Consider the following 19,894-nt stretch of genomic DNA (forward strand, 5'->3'; position numbering starts at 1 on the left):
AGGAGCAGAAGTCTGTTTGTTTGTTCCTTCATTTATAAAAACATTTGGGAGGTTTTCTGGTTGATAACTCTTCCTCTTCCTTTATCATGATACGTAGTTATAGTAATGACAGAATGTTGTTTAAACACCACTAGCTCCTCATAATGTAAAGGTGTTTTATTAATACAAAGAATGAATAACAGAGTCAAATATATGTTTGAGTTTGTTAGAATTAATGTCCTTATCTCTTTCTTCTGTCTTAAAATAACTTTATAATCAACTTATTTGAAATATCCCTCAGTTATAAAAACAATAGTCACTAATATATAAATCTCACAACGTACAAAATGTTTTTACAACTATTTTATGTGATTTTTCAATAATAACCCAGTGATTTAGGACTATTTAAAACATCTAAATAAATAAAACCTCTTATACAGATAAAGTAACTGGCGTTCAGATTACTTGATTTACATAAAATTTATTCTTTTGATTAAAACAATGACATCAAGACAAGTAGACTGCTGTCAGCTTTTGTGTTTCTGTGACTTATATAGGAAAGAAACCCCAGAATCTTTGTTTTGTGAACCTCTGAAATTAACTATCTAAGGAAGTGACGGATTCAGTCCTGTGAGAAACTTCCTTTCAAAACACAATATTTGGTGCGTGTAAATCAGTTTGCACTGATGGTGTTCTTGTTATACCAGAAACAAAGTCAGATTCATTGCTAAAGTGATGAGAAAAGTGCCTCGTTCAGTGATGACATGTCTTAGGTATTCTGTCATCTTCTTGTTGGAAAATTGTTGGCTAAAAAATAGAGGAATTCTTTTTCTGAGTTGACAAGGCAAACATTTCATTGGGGAAATGCTCTAAATCCTGGCCCTTAGTGCATGCGTGAGAACTAAAGTCCTTTTTTTCACAGCTTAATGCCTATCTATATATGTATATATATTTTTAAGTACATAAAAATATAAGCTTAGAGGGTAGTGAATAAGAGTTTGGATCTAGAGCCATAAGTATTTAGTGTCTAATCCCAGCTCTTCTGTTCCCATCACATGGACTTCCCTGGTGGCTCAGGGGTAAAGAATTGGCCTGCCAGTGCAGGAGACATGGGTTTGATCCTTGGTCTGGGAAGATCCCCTGGAGAAGGAAATGGCAACCTCCTCCAGTATTCTTGCCTGGGAAATCCCTTGGACAAAGGAGCCTGGCAGGCTATAGTCCATAGGGTTGCAAAAGTGTCAGACACAACTTAGAGACTAAAAACAAACCCAGCTCTTCTACTTACTAGCTGTGTGAACTTGGTCAAATTAGTTGACCTCTCTGTGCCTCACTTTCCCCATCTGTAAAATGGAGATAATGGTGTCTATCTCAAAGAGTTGTGGTGGAATAATATTTCCAAGCACTTAGATTAATACCGAGCATATTCTAAGCACCATGTATTAGCTACCTGTTACCATCCCTACCTAGTATCCATGGCAGTCTTATTTAAACATCTGTCTCATCAGCTCAGTACACCTTGCAAGGAAATGAGATGAACATGGTAACTGCAGATAAAATATCTTCATTCGGAATTTTCCAGTTTGAATAAAACATATTAAGGAGAAGAAAACATTTCACTGTCTCTCCTTTTTCTAAAGACATCATTGTTTCCCTAAGGAATGGTCTTCACAGCTGGATGACTTTCTCCACTGAGATTTTCCACTAGGGATCTCCACACGGCAACAGGAGAAGCAAAAAGAAACTATGTTCATTTCTTTGTATCTTATATTCCATTTGCAATGGTGCTTTGATGAAAGATGCAATCTAGAATGAAGACCCAATGATTGCATCAGAATATATTTTGAGGAAAGTTGAACATAAGAATTCCTTAGAGGTCCCCTTTCCACTGTCAAAAATGGCACTGATGACCCCATTCCTCTTGCTTGTACCTGTGTGTAGGATAAGATTGCCATCAATTTTCCCACTAAAATAAAGGCCAAGAATTGATTTGAGAGTGTGTTTCCTTGTTTTTTTTGAACATCATAGTGGGAAAACTACCACAAAAGATTCACAAAGCTGGTTAACTTCTGAAAGTGAGAAAATGTTCAAGCATTCTTAATCTCAAACAGTATGGTGCGTGTGTGTGCTAAGTCGCTTCAGTCGTGTCCAACTCTTTGGGACCATGTGGAATGCAACCTGCCCAGCTCCTCTGTCCATGGGGATTCTCCAGGCAAGATACTGGACTTAGTTGCCATGCCCTCCTCCAGGGGATCTTCCCAACCCAGGGACTGAACCCATGTCTCTTACATCTCCTGCATTGGCAGATAGGTTCTTTACCACTAACATCTCTTGAGAAGCCCTTTCATTACCTTGATTTGCTAGCACAGACAGAAAGGCGATTCTCTTTTAGAAATGTTTAATAAAAGGTTGAGAACATACACTGAGGAAGAACTAAGATCCCCTCACCTTTTCAGAGAGTAGTATTACCACTCCAACCCAGATAACTTGTTTTTGTCTTTTCCACTATCCTTTCAAAATTCTGTGTTGGTTTCTCCACATGAAAAACATGTAGGAGCCATGCTTTCATGTGTGCACGTGTTAATGTTTAAACTGACCATCGCACCTTCTCAGAATCAGAATGGGGCAATGTGTCTCAAAGATGCTCATGTCTATGTAAAACTGCCCAAGTGCATCATGACTTCCAGATTTCTTGTGCTTCATAAACATCCACAGGAAGAAATCTCTCCTGCATATGTAGTGTGGATCTTCATACTTCAAATTAAGGATATTTTCTCATTCTTGCTGTATTGAAAAGGGAGAGTGATTTGATTTCCAAATTATGATTTACAAGTTTTCTGACTTCTGAGATGCTTAGAAAGACCCAGTTTTCAATTCTAAGCAGCTAGTAGTCTACTGGATTTTGTGGCATTTATTAAAAAGAGAAATGATCCCTACCTCTTACATGCTAAGTGGTTTGATCTCAACCCCATGTTCAACAGAGTCAGGGATGTGAGACGCAACAGAAGTTAGGCAATTTGGATAAGTTTCTATGTTCTTTTACTGTCTTCTCCTGTCAGTCTTCTCTGAAATCTCTTCTGCAATTGATTCATTGATTCCACAAATGTCTATCAAGTGTTCACTGTGTGCCAGCTTTGGTGCTAGGTACTTGGATACAGAATTGAGCAAAAAACAGATATGTTCTCTGCTTTTTACAGCGTGCATATTCTACAGTTCTAATGGGAGAGATAGACATTATTGAATAATCACATATAAGGGGTACAAAAAAAGAAGTATAATGGTATAATACTAGTCTAAAATAGTATTTTTACTCACTCACTTAGGGTCCATTAATCTACAACAGAGAGGCAAGAATATACAATGGAGAAAAGACACTCTTCAATAAGTGGTACTGGGAAAGCTGTACAGCTACATGTAAAAGAATGAAATTAGAACATTCTCTAATACCACACACAAAAATAAACTCAAAATGGATTAAAGTCCTAAATGTAACACCAGATACCGTAAAACTCCTATAGGAAAACATAGGCAGAACATTTTTGATATACATTGCAGCAATACCTGTCTGGATAGAGGAAAACAAAAAACAGAAATGAACAAATGGTACCTAATAAACTTAAAAGCTTTTGCAGAGCAAAAGAAACCATAAACAAAATAAAAAGACAACCCACAGGTTGGGAGAAAATATTTGAAAATTAAGCAACTGACAAGGTATTAATCTCCAAAATATACAAACAGCTCATGTGGCTCTGTCAAAAAATAAATAAATAAAAAAGTGGGCAAAGGGCTTCCCTGGTGGCTCAGTGGTAAGGAATCTGCCTGCCAATGCAGGAGACATGGGTTTGATCCCTGGTCTGGGAAGATCCCACATGCCATGAACCCGTGCACCACAACTATTAAGCCTGTGTTCTAGAGCCCAGGAGCCACAGCTTCTTAAGCTCTCATGCCCTGGAATCTATGCTCCACAATAAAAGAAGCCACCTCAATGAGAAGCCTGACCACTGCAATTGGAGACCAGCCTTCGCTTTCCGCAGCCTAGAGAAAAGCTTCGGAGAAGGCAATGGCACCCCACTCCAGTACTTTTGCCTGGAAAATCCCATGGGCGGAGGAGCCTGGTGGGCTGCAGTCCATGGGGTCACAAAGAGTCGGACACGACCGAGTGACTTGACTTTCACTTTTCCCTTTCACGCATTGGAGAAGGAAATGGCAACCCACTCCAGTGTTCTTGCCTGGAGAATCCCAGGGACGGAGGAGCCTGGTGGGCTGCCATCTATGGGGTCGCACAGAGTTGGACACGACTGAAGCGACTTAGCAGAGAAAAGCTTATGTAGCAGCGAAGACCCAGCACAGCCAAAAAATTTTTGTAGTTACTAATTTTTAAAAATTTAAATGTTTTTAAAATGGGCAAAGATCAAAGTAGATATTTCTCCAAAGAAGACACACAGAGGGCCAAAAGCACATGATAAGATGCTCAACATCACTAATTATCAGAGAAACACAAATCAAAACTACCGTGAGGTATTGTCGCACATCAGTCAGAATAGCCATCATCAAAAAGTCTACAAACAGTAAATGCTGGAGATGGTGTGGAGAAAAGGAAATAGTATGGAATTTTCTTAAAAATCTGAAAATAGAGTTGCCATATAATCCAACAATCTCACTCCTAGGCATATATCCAGAGAAAAATATAATTCAAAATGATATATGCACCCCAGTGTTCACAGTAGCAATATTCAAAATAACCAAGACACATGTGCTCAGTTACTCAGTTGTGTCTGAATCTTTGCAACCCCATGGATTGTAGCCCACCAGACTCCTTTGTCCATGGCATATTTTCAAGCAAGAATACTGAAGTGGGTTGCCATTTCCTACTCAAAGACATGGAAGCAATCTAAATGTCCATCAATCGATGAAAGGTGTGGTACATATACACAATGGAATATTACTCAGCCATAAAAAAGAATGAAATAATGCCATTTGCAGCAACATGAATGGATGTAGAGATATTATGCTAAATGAAGTAAGCTAGATAAAACAAATATCATATAATATCATATGTGAAATTTAAAAAGAAAAAATGATACAAATGAACTTATTTACAAAACAGAAACAAACTCACATACTTACAAAATAAATGTATGGTTACCAAATGGGAACAGAAGAGATAAATTAGGAGTTTGAGATTAACATATGCACACTACTATACATAAAGCAGATAACCAACAAGGTTCTACTGTATAGCACAGGGAACTATATTGTGTATTTTGTAATAACTTGTAAGGGAAAAGAATCTGAAAATATATATGTATAACTGAATCACTTTGCTGTACACTTAAAATACAACACTGTAAACAAAGTGTACTTCAAAAAAACTTTATAAACCCAAAAAATATGCTTTATATATAGCAGTTGTGAATTTGAGTAACTCAAATATGCAAACATTTCATAGTTCTTGTTTTTTTTTTAACTGAGATACAATTCACATACCATGAAAGTTACCCTTTAAAGTGTTCAGTTTGGTAGTTTTTAGTGTATTCACAAAGTTGTACAACTACCAGCACTGTTTAATTCTAGAAAATTTCTTCATCCCTCCCAAAACACCAATACCTGTTAGCAGTCACCCACTGTTTTTCCCTTCTCCCTAGACCCTGAGGTTCACTATTCTATTCTCTGTCTGTGGATTTGCCTATTTTAGGCATTTCATATGAACTGATCATACAAGGTAAAAAAAATAAGAGTAGCATTTTCCCCAAGACCCCATGTGATATGTGATTATTTCTCCCTCTTCAGTCTTAGGTGGGGCAAGATCTATACATTCTGTTTTCTTCAACAGAAAGAACAGAATGACTTGCTCTCGGTCCAGTCTCCAGAGCTTAAGCCTGAGAGCAGGTTGGCATGCACAGCACCGAGTCCAATTCCAAATTAGCAGGTTTCCACCTGGAGTTCCTCAGCTCCACTGAACTGGCATCTCCTCCTACCCCCAGTGCCATGACGATGCCGTGCACGCAAAGCTGTGGCACCCAGCGCATGCTGCTGTCTACAGCATGCAGGTCTAAACCTCTCAGAAGCAAGATGCCAGCACCAGGGCCCCGCCACTGCCCGCCTGGCTGTTGTTCCAGAGCATGACTCTAAAACACATTTAGCAGAAAAGGGGGAAAAGGAACTCGTCCCTGGCAAAGTCACAGAGCAGAACTCATCCAGTGGAGTGACAGCATCCATGTTTTCTGAGCAGTCTAAATCCTGGATCTCTGAGTAGGGGGCAGACAAGAGAGAAAAGAAATCTCCCTCGGTTTTCTCCCATGATGGCTCTTCAGAGAGAAGCTCAGGCTTTTCATGAGGTAAAACTGTGTGTGTGTGCACATGTGAGAAAGGGAGACAGAAATCCTCACTGATTATCCCTTTGAGTTGGCACTCTGAACGTCCATCTTTTTTCACTGTCATCATGTATATTTTAGTTGAGAAGTGTTCTGTTAGAGTCTGTCAGCAAAGTGCCATTTTAAACTGGAAAATTGCACACTTGCAATTTAATATAGAATAATTGGCCTTCGGTTCAGAGGCTCCACCTCCGGTCACAGGTTCTTTGTGGCTAAAAGGAGATATTCCTTCCTTTGCTCACCCCATCAGCCCCTGCTAATTATTACTCTGTGGTCTGGGTCTAGGCTTCCTAATGAAGGCCTCCTGTGTGTCTTTCTCAGCAGCGAGCAGTCTGGTTTCTTTATTTTGACCAGTTCTTTGTTTGGGAGGCAAAAAGACATCCTGATAGGAGCCCTGTTAGCATTCGCCAGCACACCAGTTACCTGTGGCTGAGAAGACCTTTGTCATGTGTGTTTCCTGCTTACGTCACTGCTTCCCCTACGACCTTCTCAGCTGAGTAAAAGGATGGAACCCTGAACTGATCCCATGACAAGAAGCGGGTCACAGAGTTTCACCTCTGTGTCCTCATTTACCAGTGACCAAAGATCCTCATTTGTCCAAAGAATCCAGGTAAAGCCCTGAGAGGGAGGAAAAAGGATTTTTAACACTTTCATCTTCCTCTTTCTTCATCCTTTGACTTGCCTGATGGGTGTCGGATTCTTTTAGGCCACAAAGTGGCAGCAAGCTCAGGTTACCATAGTGATCCATGTCATCAAAACAGGGACCGCAGACCTCACCAACGATGCCAGTCTCTGTCCTAAAGCCAGGCTGCTTCTACCTCCTGGTCCTCTGAGCATTCTAATGCCCCTCACCCCTGATGGATTCACAAGTGCGCATCCCACTCTGCACCAGAATGTATGGGTCCTGTGAGGTACCCTAGGGCTCAACCAGTTTGACCCTCCACTGCTAACACAGGCACCCATAGCTACACTACCATGGTAGGTGTGGAACTTCTCTGAAAGGTGTGCAGGGCTCCTGAGCTACATCCTGGGAGGCACAGGACAGACTTCAGCTTGATTTTCAAAAATCATTCTGGAGGTTTCTGTTGTGCTGCCCCTGGGGTTTGACAGCCAGCATGGGCAGGGAAGGGGGCAGCCCCTTCACTCCTTCAGCCAGACTAGGTAAGTTTCTAGCTCCTTCTTGGGAGACATGCTTCCTACATCTCCCCATTCCAGGGTTTATTATAGAAATTCAATGGTCTTATCCTCCAGACCATGGCTCTTGGTTTTCCCATCCAATTCGTTTCAGAATTCCAAACAAAACAGTACATGTCTCAAGCATATAGCTCTGGCAAGCTAAGAGAGTTTTACTTTTAGACTTCTGTGTCTGCTGTAAATCCATTCAAAAATGTGATCAAGGACTTCCCTGGTGGTCCAGTTGCTAAGACTCAGCGCTCCTAATACAGGGGGCCCTATTTAGGGAATTAGATCTCACACGCCACAACCAAAGACCTCACATGCCACAAGTGAGGCCTGGAGTAGCCACATAAATAAATAAAAATATTTTTTAAAAACAGAAGTGTGATTAGCTCCCCTGAAGCAAGAAATACTGTTGGGAGCAGAGCCATAAGCTAAGTATCAATAGAACCAGCTAGGGAGGGTCATAGGAATGAAAAATGTATCTGTTAAAATTTTAAAAACATTATCACACTTAAAGAATTTTAGACACCAAGGTAGGACACTCCAAAAGCATCTCCTTCAAATCATATAGGAGGCCATAAACAGTGTTCCACCTGACTCTAAGAACAAAAGCAACACTTTTTAGCTTCTGAGCTTTGTAATACACACACAAGAAGCTCAGGATTAACAGAGGAACGCCTGGAATGCCTTACAAAAGCCCTGTATGATCTGACATTGTCTGTGAATCACCAGGGTAGGCTCCACTGCACTTTGTTGGCATGGCCTGTGCCAGGCAGGTGGAGTCCTGAGGCTGCCCTTCAGAAGCTACATCAAATACACCAGAATGAGATGTTTGGAAAGCAAATGCTTGTTAAGCCATCAAGAAAAGCAGACATAATCCAGGGGAGGCCAAGGGAAAAAGGGAAAGCAACTTTCAGCAACAGTATCACATGACAACAAAGCAGAAATTTGCCCATCACAGACCCACTGTGACCACAGACCTGGCATTTCAGATACTCATCTGAGGAACCTAGAAATCCTCAGAAATGTCTCAGAAAGAATTCACCCTAATTGGAAGCACTCCAACAAATAAAATGCCAGGGGAAAATGCTGTCACTTTTCTCTTTTCAAATCATGAATTATCCTCTTTTCCTGGAAAAGTATGTCTAGACAGACTTATTGCCCCTCGAAAAAGCTAGAGACCTGGTCTTTGAGAATCTTGCTTGAAGATATTAAAAAAATTGCTAGCCAGACTTCCAGAACCCGGGAGTGAAAGGAATGATCAACGAATGCTTAGTCTCAGAGGTCAGACCCTAGGAGTGTCAGTCAGTTCAAGCTATTAAAAGAGCCAATTCTTGTTGTGATAAAGCACATCCTGGCAAAGCCACAGAAAAGAAAATTGTAAGAATCAATATAAGTCAAAATAGAAACCGGATGAAGGTTTCAGCCACACTCATTTTCACTTCTGATCTAATGGATTGACTTTTGGGTGCTGAAATCAGTACAATTTGCAGATTCAAGACATTGAATATGGAAGTCAAAATTGGATAGAAATTTAATCAAAAACTATAGCAGATCCTTGAAATTTACAAGGGTTAATGCTGCCTCTTAATCTTGCCAATTCTTCCCACAGCTGAGTTGCACTGGCAAAGTCTTCTTTATCTCTTCAAGCAATCTGTGTATACCTTGGCTCTGCACAGCTGCTCGATACATTTAACAGATACTCTATAGATGTATGTATAACCTTTGAAAGAATCCACAGTGCAACTTCCTATCAGGAATTCATATTTTTGTTAAAGCTAGTCAGGGGCAATCCTATATTCCTGTGGAATTTACCAGAGAACAGATAAAATCCAGGAAGTATAGCCTACCCACAGGATTCTTAACCAAACAGGTCAAGTCAGCATGGTAGGTAAAATGATGCCTTTCTCACCCCAAAATGTTTATGCCCTAATCCCTAGAAACTGTGGGCCATGTTACATGACAAACAGGAATGTACATGTGTGATTAGATTAAGGATTTTGAGATTATCCTGGATTATTCAGGCGGACACAATGTAACCAATGTAACATTATAAGAGAAGCAAGATAGGGAGTCAGGGAAGGAGACATGACTATGGCAGTAGAGCTCTTACGATACGATTGCTAGAATTGGGGGCGTAAGTCAAGGATTGAAGGTGAGAATCTGGGAAAAGCAAGGAATAAGTTCTACTCTGGAGCTTCCAGAAAGAACACAGCTCTGCCAACACTTTGATGTTAGCCCACTGAAACCTATTTTGGACTTCTGATCTCTGAAACTGTAAAAGGATGCATTCTAGTGGTTTAACCACTAAACTGGTAATTCGATACAGTCAACAACATTCTCATTTTCTGTTTCCAACATCAAATGAAACATTCAATTCAATCAGGGTTTCTAGAGCAATCTTTTTCTTTCTTTGAAGGACGACTCCTAACATACTCATTCTCTCTCACCTGCCATGATAACTCCTTCCAGGGGTACTCGCATCTCCAACAGGACTAGGGAGAAGATATATTCTATAGAAGGCAAGAGAACCAATGTTGAGTAACTACTGAGTTGGCCAAAATGTTCGCTCATGTTTTTCCGTAACACCTTTCAAACTTTTTGGCCAACCCAAAACTTAATGCCAGGCACCCTAGGGGTTATTTTGCACATGTCTTATTTTATCTTTCCAACTCTTTTCTGAGATATCATTCCCTGAAACCATGCTTGATAAGGGTACCAAGATTCAAAGAAGATAGCTTACACTGTAAACAAGTCACCAAAGGAGTACCTAGAGCCCAGCTCTACGTGACTCCAAAATTCAAATCCTCCTATGAGAACATGCTGCTTCTACTTTATTGACACAAAACAGTAAAGCATTACCAGCAGCGTGACTGCATCAATTTGGAAAAAACAGTGGTTTAGGAAGCAGGAAAGAGAAAGGTGAGGGGACAGTTTGACTCCAGGGAGGACCTTTCCGATAGGTTGTCATGGGCTCACACTGCTGTTTTTCTCTCAGGGACAAAACCCAATCCATGGTGTATGTCACCATTCCTAATTATTTTAAATCTCCTCATAGGAGTATTTGCCTTTGGGCTTTTTGCTACTGACATTTTTGTAAACGCCGGACAAGTGGTCACGGGGCACCTGACCCCGTACTTCCTGACGGTGTGCAAGCCCAACTACACCAGTACAGACTGCCGGGCGCACCACCAGTTCATCAACAACGGGAACATCTGCACCGGGGACCTGGAAGTGATAGAGAAGGCGCGGAGGTCCTTTCCCTCCAAACACGCTGCTCTGAGCATTTACTCTGCCCTGTATGCCACAGTGAGTATGACCCGAGTAGAGTTTTGGCTGTGATGGGTGTCTCTGCCATCCTCATCCCCCATTCTTTCATTAGTCACTTCTGGTGGCTTCTGAAGTCATGTTACAATGTGTTTCTCTTCCATTATATCATGCTGTTGCCCCACCTCAATACCCCAATGTAAGACCCCAATGCCAGAGGATGTTAATTCTGGCATGACTGTTGATGATCACTTAGTCACATCCTCCCATTTTACAGATACAGAAACTGAGGCCCAGAGAATTTTTAAGAGTACACAGTCAGAACAAAGGCCCAGGCTCCTGGCATTGGACACAGGGTTCTGTCACTGCCCAGAATAGCACTCTGCGCCAAAGCTCTGGTTGGTTCCAGAACAGCACACATTCCTCACGCTTGTCTATGGATTGCAGATGTAAGCCTTATGCAAATGCCTGCCCAAAGCAATGTGCAATACCAGATGAAGACAGGGTTTCCTCTGCTCCTCCTAACACTCTTCAACACTTTGCCAGGACAAATGGGCAATCCTGCAAGACCCCCAAAATCCAACAGTTCACTTCTCACTGTTCTTTAGATCACAAAATCTCTTGACTGCCCCCACTGGGGTATAATAGTCTAAACTTTGTGGCCTCATCAGAGAGAAAGTGCAAAAGTGTGTCTAACATCTTAAAATAGAAGAAATGGTGTCCATCTATATTTCCTTCTCTTTAATTCCACCCCACTTTGGAAATAACCTAGGGCTTCCCAGGTGGCGCTAGTGGTAAAGAACCCGCCTACCAGTGAAGGAGACGTTAGAGACACAGGTTCAGACCCTCGGTTGGGAAGCTTCCCTAGAGGAGGGCATGGTAACCCACTCCAGTATTCTTGCCTGGAGAATCCCATGGACAGAGGAGCCTAGTGGGCTATAGTCTATAGGGTCACAAAGAGTCAGACATGACTGAAGTGACTGAGCACGCATGGAAATGACCTCATTTCACCTTTGCCTGACCTTTGCTTCTTTAGAACACAGAGTATAGAAGTAGACGGATCAATGCAAACATTCCACTGATGGATATCATGTGTATTTACCTGTGGATGAGTGACTATTGGCTAAAAACATCCCTTTTCCTTCAACTTACTTTATATTTAGGGTACAACTAGTCTAGAGATTCTTGGGTGAAAGGTGAGGTAAGGAGAAGGCAGAGCAAAGGCCCCTTTCAAGCTATGCGGTCTGCCTAGAAACTCCCAGTATGCCTTCACCCCAGCCCCCGGGAGCACGTTCCCCTCCAGTGACAGTAACCACAATGCACACTGCATCTGATGGAAGCGTGTCCATGCCGTCGTCCCCAACACTGTCCTAAATTCAGGGAGGGGTAAAGGTGACTGACTACAGGTCTGGTCCATTTAGTGTAGTTTAAAAGAAATTGCTTGATATTCTCTTTAGAACAGTGGTTCTTTTTTTGTCCAATTTATAGAATCACATCTATAGGACAACTTTGCAATATCTATTTCTTTTAGATTTACTCTTTAATGAATACATGACAAAAATGGTTTCAGCTACCCCCACATTAAGGAAACATGAATGTAAATAATACAGAAGCCTTGATTTACAAACAAACCAGTTTAGCTCAATGAAGTTCCTTGATTCACTTTTAGCCAACCCACAAAAAAAAAAAAAAAAAAATCTATGTCAGGCATTTTTTAAACAAGGCCTTTTCAGGCATTTGTTATAATTTCCAGCTTTCAAAATATTGTATCAATTTGTATCCTAGATTATCTAGAACTTATCTAGAACCTAAGTTATATGAAACAATGTACTCTTGCACCTTTTCCTGTATTTTTATCAGACTTAAGTCATTGTTGTATGAAATCAATTTCTATAATACCATTACAAAAACAAATACGTTACTCATCTTCAGCTACTGTCTCATCAAGTGAAATATAAATTTCTCTTGAGAAGAAGGAAGTATAGTCGTCTCACTCAGAATATATGCTGGTAGAGCACATGTTTTCAAGGATTCAGATATAATCCAATTCAAATCATGCCCCACAGACAGACTATAATCAGATAAACCCTGATACAGGACTCCAATTATGTAAACATCTTCTGAGCCCCTATTATGCATGCTTTCAGAAATTACTCAACAAGGAATTCCTAAGTACTAGTTAATACTGTGAAGAATACTAATGAACCATAGGCCCATGTTTTAATAGTTTGTAATCTTATAAGATTTATAAAGGCTATAATTTAAAAATATGGAAGCATAAAACACTAAATTTAAATATATATATATATATAAAATAAAATTTAACCCATTATTGACTGGGGGATTTTTACAAAAACCAACACCTATGGCCAGCGATTTTTATTTTGGCCAGCCAAAAATTAATTGTTATTTCATTAAGACTTTATGGGTTACTGTATTTAATAGTTATACTTGATACACCTGCAAAGTCTTCTCCAGCACTTTGAGTATTATCTATCACTTTCCATATCAGAATTGATCACTAAGGTTTTTTTGCTTTAATATTCACATAGTCTGAATCAGAACTATATTCTGAAGAACTATCATCTTCTGACACATTAGTATATATGCCACTTAGACAATCAGATAAAGTATCTGCATAAAATTCTTCTTCACTCAAAATTTCAAGATGTATCATTTTTGAAAATTTTACAGCAATAAACTTGCATTTATAATATATACAGCATTGGAACAAAAATTGAATGGAGGAAAATGTGAATGACAATTATAATTAACATGATAAATATCATTAGTTATAATAATTATAAGTTGTGTAATGAACTCTATCAATTTTAAGCCCTAACAACTATGTCTCTGGTCAATAACATTCAGTACCAAAAGACATATTAATACATCTTTGGTCAATAATGTGCTAAACAACATTTCCTACTTAGCCTCAGAATGGTGTGATGATATGCTCTAATTTACATAACTCTGATCTAACCACAGTTTTGTAGGGTATGTGTTACATATAATAAAGAAAATCCCATCTTCCTGTATTCACACCAATGCTGAAGGATCATCCTAGGAAATTAAGTTTCCACTAAAATATTTTAAAATGTATCTATTTGAACTTATATGTGCTCAGGTCATACAAGCACACTATACTGCAACTTGAGTATTGGCATACTATTTTTCTGAGTCACAAACTCATTTAGCACACTTGTTAAGGTTTCCCTGGTGGCTCAGATGGTAAAGAATCTGTCTGCAATGCCGGAGATCTGGTTTTGATCCCTGGGTCAGGAAGGTCCCTTGGAGAAGGGAATAGCAACCCACTCCAATATTCTTGCCTGGAGAATCCCATGGATAGAGGAGCCTGGTGGGCTACAGTCCATGGGGTTGCAGAGTTGCTCAGAATGAGACTAACACAGAGACAATAGATCAATTGCGCCCTCTAGTGGTTTCTTATAACCATTACCAAAGTTTGTGTGACAAGAGGCATACCTTGCTTACTCTAAGCCACCAGGGACATATTTGATAACCAAGCCTGTAAAATATTTAAGTCTTACTCAGCTCCTCACGGAGAAGGCAATGGCACCCCCGTCCAGTACTCTTGCCTGGAAAATCCCATGAATGGAGGAGCCTGGAAGGCTGCAGTCCATGCGGTCGCTGAGGGTCGGACACGACTGAGCGACTTCACTTTCACTTTTCACTTTCATGCATTGGAAAAGGAAATGGCAACCCACTCCAGTGTTCTTGCCTGGAAAATCCCAGGGACGGCGGAGCCTGATGGACTGCGCTCTATGGGGTCGCACAGAGTCGGACACAACTGAAGCGACTTAGCAGCAGCAGAAGCAGCTCCTTACAATGTCTTAAGAACAGAGTACGTCTCATGTGTCATAAATTGTATCATCATTTACTAACATCAGGTCTTCCCAAACTTTTATACACCCACATAGAAAATTTTTAAACATGCTGGAGTAAATGAATGAATAGAACTGATCACAGCCATCCCAACGAATGTGAGAATCAATTTCCCAGCACAACGGAAACACTGGTTTGGAAGTCAATACTTGTATACTCATTGAAAGTGTGAAGAACTAGCTAGGATTATGGGGGACCTAAAAAATGAAATGTATTGCTACTCCCCTACCTGGTCTTCTCCATAAAATTAATTCTCATAGAAGATTTTCTGGCATCTGAGATTCTTATATGGGTTTATTAACACTCCAAGTGATTCTTTAGTTTGTTGCATAAAAACTGCATGCTCTGGACCTGATTATCATGCAGTCATTCATGGCACTGTGATTCTGTTCCCATGCCCACCAGAATATAAAGCACTGAGATGAGTGAGCATTCGTTCATCGTTCATGCTTTGGTGCGGGCCCGTCTGTGTGTGTTGGTGTGTGTCCGTGTGCATGTATATATACACCGTGTACAGAGGCTGCTGGTCACTCCCCAGTCTCTGTCCTCACCTAGATGTACATCACAAGCACAATCAAGACGAAGAGCAGCCGACTGGCCAAGCCAGTGCTGTGCCTCGGGACCCTCTGCACAGCCTTCCTGACGGGCCTCAACCGGGTCTCCGAGTACCGGAACCACTGCTCTGACGTGATTGCGGGCTTCATCCTGGGCACTGCGGTAGCCCTGTTTCTGGTAGGTCAGCTTCCTCTACTTTTTTCCCCCTCTGGTGCTCTCTGAAAGGCTGCCCAAGACCCTGGTAAGTCAGGCTCCCCAGACTCCATGGTCTCAGTCCAGGTTCCACCGGCCTCAACCTTGTGAGCTGCAGTTACTCACCAAGTACCCTGTGTCCTTTCTTTCAGAAATATGACTGCATAGTCCCTCTGTGGGCCAGGAGTATGATCACTCCAGGAAGGATGGCTTGCTCCACTTCTTCCAACACTGTCCTTGGGGCTGGGGATGGGCAGACTAGCAAAAATTTAGTGTACATTCAAACCATGATTCTTTAAATACTTGCTCAGAGACATACTGGCAGCATAAGCTAAATGCCGCTTGGGGGAAGAACAGAGAACAAAGTACTGACAGAAGCAGGCAGCTCCTTCTCCAGCATTTCAAGAAACTCCACTCTGGCCCAGACTTGCAAGTCCCACTCAGAAATAGGAAAACCCTCAGCTAATCGCACCCAGGGGACCTCTGTTATTATCTGAACATGCCTCCTGGGCATCTTATTTCCGCTATAAGTGGCTTCACAACCACATAACACTTCCTGAAGAAGGGTTTTGGTTCATTTTTATAATTTGAGGTATGATAAAGTGAAAGTGTTAGTGACTCAGTCATGTCCAACTCTTTTCAATCCCATGGACTGTGGTCCACCAGGCTCCTCTGTCCATGGAATTCTCCAGGCAAGAATACTGGAGTGGGTTGCCATTTCTTTCTCCAGGGGATCTTCCCAACCCAGGGATAGAATCTGGGTCTCCTGCATTGCGGGCAGATTCTTAACCATCTGAGTCACCAAGGAAGCTAAGCATACAATAAATGGTACACGAATTGTATAACTTGATCAGTTTTGACCTTCAGATACTTCTTTCTCTCCCACCCTTCCCCTCCCCCCTCATTCCTAAGCAACCACTGATCTTCTGTATTAGGTTACTGTAAGATTTAATGTTAATGGAATTATACAATATGCATGTGTTTTTTCCTAGCTTCCTTCATTCAGCATAATTATTTTGTGATTCATCCTTGTTGTATCAGTAATTCCTTTCTCTTGCTATCTAGTATTCCATTGCACGGACATACCATGGAGGTACAGTTTTTAAAAAATATAGTCAAGGACTGGGCTTCCCTGGTGGCTCAGTGGTAAAGAATCTGCCTGGCAATGCAGGAAACATGGGTTTGAGCCCTGATCTGGGAAGATCCCACATACCACAGAGCAACTAAGCCCATGCTCCACAACTATTGAGCCTGTGCTCTAGAGCCCAGGAGCTGCAACTACGGAAACCCAAGCACCTACAACCTGTGCTCTGCACCAAGAGAAACCACCGCAGTAAGAAGCCAGCACAACGCAACTGAAGAGCAGCCCCCACTCGTCACAACTAGAGAAAAGTGTGAGCAGCAATGGAGACCAAGCACAGCCAAAAACAAATTTATATAAATATATATGTGCGTGTATATATATGTGCATGTATACATATATATATATATATTTTCAAGGATTTAAAATACACCCAGAAGGGTTCACAGTAAATCACTAAGCCTAAAGATGCTGTGCATGGTGAAATCACTCTCCTAATAATATTCAGCAAGCCTCTCCTAGCAGACAGACGTCATCACAGCCTGTTGCCCATTCTGCCCTTTCTGGTCCAAGGCACCCGTTAAGACTAACATCACATGTAGATGGATTCCACGGGCCTGTGACCTAACTTCTCCTCGTCCTATCCCTTCCATACAGGGATTCTGCATATATGTCCTCCCCAACATGGGAGAGGCACATGTGCCTGTCCCAACTTCTAACTCAGAGTTCCCCAACACTTGTACCTGCTCAGAAAATGCTTACATTTACTCAGAACACTAACTGGCAAGCTCCATTTGAATTCAAAGTTCTTTTTCAGGGATCCAATCTTTCTTCCTAAAGTGAAAGACAGGGGGACTTAAATGCACATTCTCTGTGAAGCAGCAGCAGAAGTGGTGCCGAGTGATCCTGAGATACTGATCTCTCAGAGGGTATTTCCCTAAGGGTGCTTCTTAAATGGGGGAGAGAATACAGATGACTCAAAGAGGGATCAATAGTTTGTCAATGAAAGCCCCATTAAGGGGCTTCCCTGGTGGCTGAGACAGTAAAGCCTCTACGTGCAATGCGGGGGACCAGGGTTCAATCCCTGTGTCGGGAAGATCCCCTGGAGAAGAAAATGGCAACCCACTCCAGTACTCTTGCCTAGAAAATTCCACAGATGGAGGAGCCTGGTGGGCTACAGTCCATGGGGTCACAAAGAGTCAGACACGACTGAGCGACTTTACTCACTTGGCACTTAAGAAGCCAAATCTTACAGTGGACTGATTTAGAGGCTACGGAGTTTATGTAGCCTTGGGAAAGTTATCTACATTCTCTGTGCCTCCTTATCTAAGGTGGAGAGGATAATAGTATCTCCCTTATAAGAATGTTGAGTAGTCAAATGGAGAAGGAAATGGCAACCCACTCCAGTGTTCTTGCTTGGAGAATCCCAGGGATGGGGTCTATGGGGTCGCACAGAGTCGGACACGACTGAAGTGACTTAGCAGCAGTCAAATGAAATTAGGTAAAACCCTTCAGACAATGCCAGATACATAAGTGGCCCTCAGTAAATGTTAGCTGTTACTATGAGATGGTTTACATGTGTCATGTCTTTTAAATGTAAATCTACAAGGCAGGTGTTATTCCCATTTTTATAGGTCAGGAAACAAGTTCATTGAGGGTAGATTGAGTATCCCTGGCCATCTGGTGATCAAACAGATGCTTCCTCAGCACCCCAGATGTGCTCAGCAGAAGACAGCCTGGACCGTGCCCAGGTCTTTCCATGGTCCCTACTCATTGGCTCAAAAGTCACTGTGCAGTGACATTCTAAGGGGCAGGCCTGCCACCCACAGAGATAGCCAGGCATTGATGGCTGCAGTCTGACCCTAATCTTTTTTCCCCTCATCCCGCAGGGAATGTGTGTGGTCCATAACTTTAAAGGAACACAAGGATCGCCTTCCAAACCCAAGCCCGAGGACCCCCGTGGAGTACCCCTCATGGCTTTCCCAAGAATAGAAAGCCCTCTGGAAACCTTAAGTGCACAGGTACAGTAAAGTGGTTTTAGCCAACAAAGCCTGGAGGCTCCAGGCTTGTTATCTGGAAGTCAAGTAACCATTCCTCTAGTGAAAACAGGACACAACTGAATCCACCCAACAACAATAAAAATCTGGGGACTTCCCTGGCAATTCAGTGGTTAAGACTTCACCTTCCAATGCAGAAAGTGAAGGTTCAATCCCTAGTCAGGGAACTAAGATCCCACATGCCTCATGGCCAAAAATACCAAAACATAAAACAGAAACAATATTTAACAAATTCAATAAAGACCCTAAAAAAAAAAAAAACGCAATAAAAATCTGACATAAAGGCCCTCAAGAACTTCACAGCTTCCCTCAATTAGTCCCATATTCCTTTCAGGGAGTGGGCATCATGAATCCTCAGGACGTTCTTAGTAATGTCTAACTTAAACCCCAGCTGCTTCAGGATATCTTGACCTTCAATGTAATAACACATTTGTGAAATTTAGACCAACTCTTGTGGTAGGCCAATTCGATTTAATATGTAGGACAACACTTGGAAAGAAATGCTTTGTTACATTCGGTGACAGATGTAAACTGGAAGCACGTTAAAAAAGGTAACTCAATATCCTTTTGGATCTCTTTTGATGACCATCAAAAATTCGATGCAACAGTACTTACTGTTTACACTAGGACCTTGTTTACATTAGGACCATTACATTCATGCCAGAGATAAAGACGACAACTAGCCACACAGTCTTTATGCTCAAGGAACTTAGAGATGATCAGGAAAGGTGTGTATAAATGCATGCATGCTCAGTTGTGCCCGACTCTTTGTGACCCCATGGACTGTAGCCCACCAAGCTGCTCTGTCTATAGAATTCTCCAGGCAAGAAAACTGAAGTGGGTTGCCATTTCCTACCCCAAGGGATCTTCCCAACCCTGGGATAGAACTGGCACCTCCTTCATTGGCAGGTAGATTCTTTACCACTCTGCCACCTGGGAAGCCCTGTATATAAGTGAATAATCATAATATGGCATGCTGAATCAGATGCGCAAAGTGTTCTGTGAACACAAATGAAGAAAAAATCTATTGTAAAGCAGGGAAAGACAAAGATGTGCTAGCCAAAATGAGCCCTGACGCATGTTATAATGCCTGACTTTTGCTTGAGACAACTGCTAAGTGCTTTACAAATATATTTTTTTGAACAAAAACTTACTGAATTGGTAGTGTAATTCCCACTTCAGAGAAAGAGAGGAATATGAAGATAGCAATATGAAATTACTCACCCAAGACACACAGCAAGCAAGTGGGAGAGTTGGGGTGAATAGTTCTTTGAGCAGACAGAGCAGGGATAACTAATAATAAAACAGGG

At 41.5% G+C, this 19,894-nt stretch overlaps 1 protein-coding gene across 6 annotated transcripts in view; it reads left to right on the forward strand.

Moving 5' to 3' along the window:
* The window catches only part of PLPPR1 (phospholipid phosphatase related 1), a 611,864-nt gene that overhangs the window by 586,223 nt on the left and 5,747 nt on the right, over positions 1-19,894 (forward strand). For 5 of the 6 annotated variants that reach the window (XM_061426348.1, XM_061426350.1, XM_061426349.1 and 2 more), the window contains 3 exons: positions 10,588-10,838; positions 15,255-15,431; positions 18,417-18,548. In XM_061426348.1, coding sequence (XP_061282332.1) covers positions 10,588-10,838; positions 15,255-15,431; positions 18,417-18,548 — 560 coding nt within the window. The remainder of the gene's footprint in view (positions 1-10,587; positions 10,839-15,254; positions 15,432-18,416; positions 18,549-19,894) is intronic. The other variant, XM_061426352.1, reaches the window with a different exon arrangement.

This window comes from Bos javanicus, chromosome 8, assembly GCF_032452875.1.
Source record: "Bos javanicus breed banteng chromosome 8, ARS-OSU_banteng_1.0, whole genome shotgun sequence".
Classification (NCBI taxonomy): domain Eukaryota; kingdom Metazoa; phylum Chordata; class Mammalia; order Artiodactyla; family Bovidae; genus Bos; species Bos javanicus.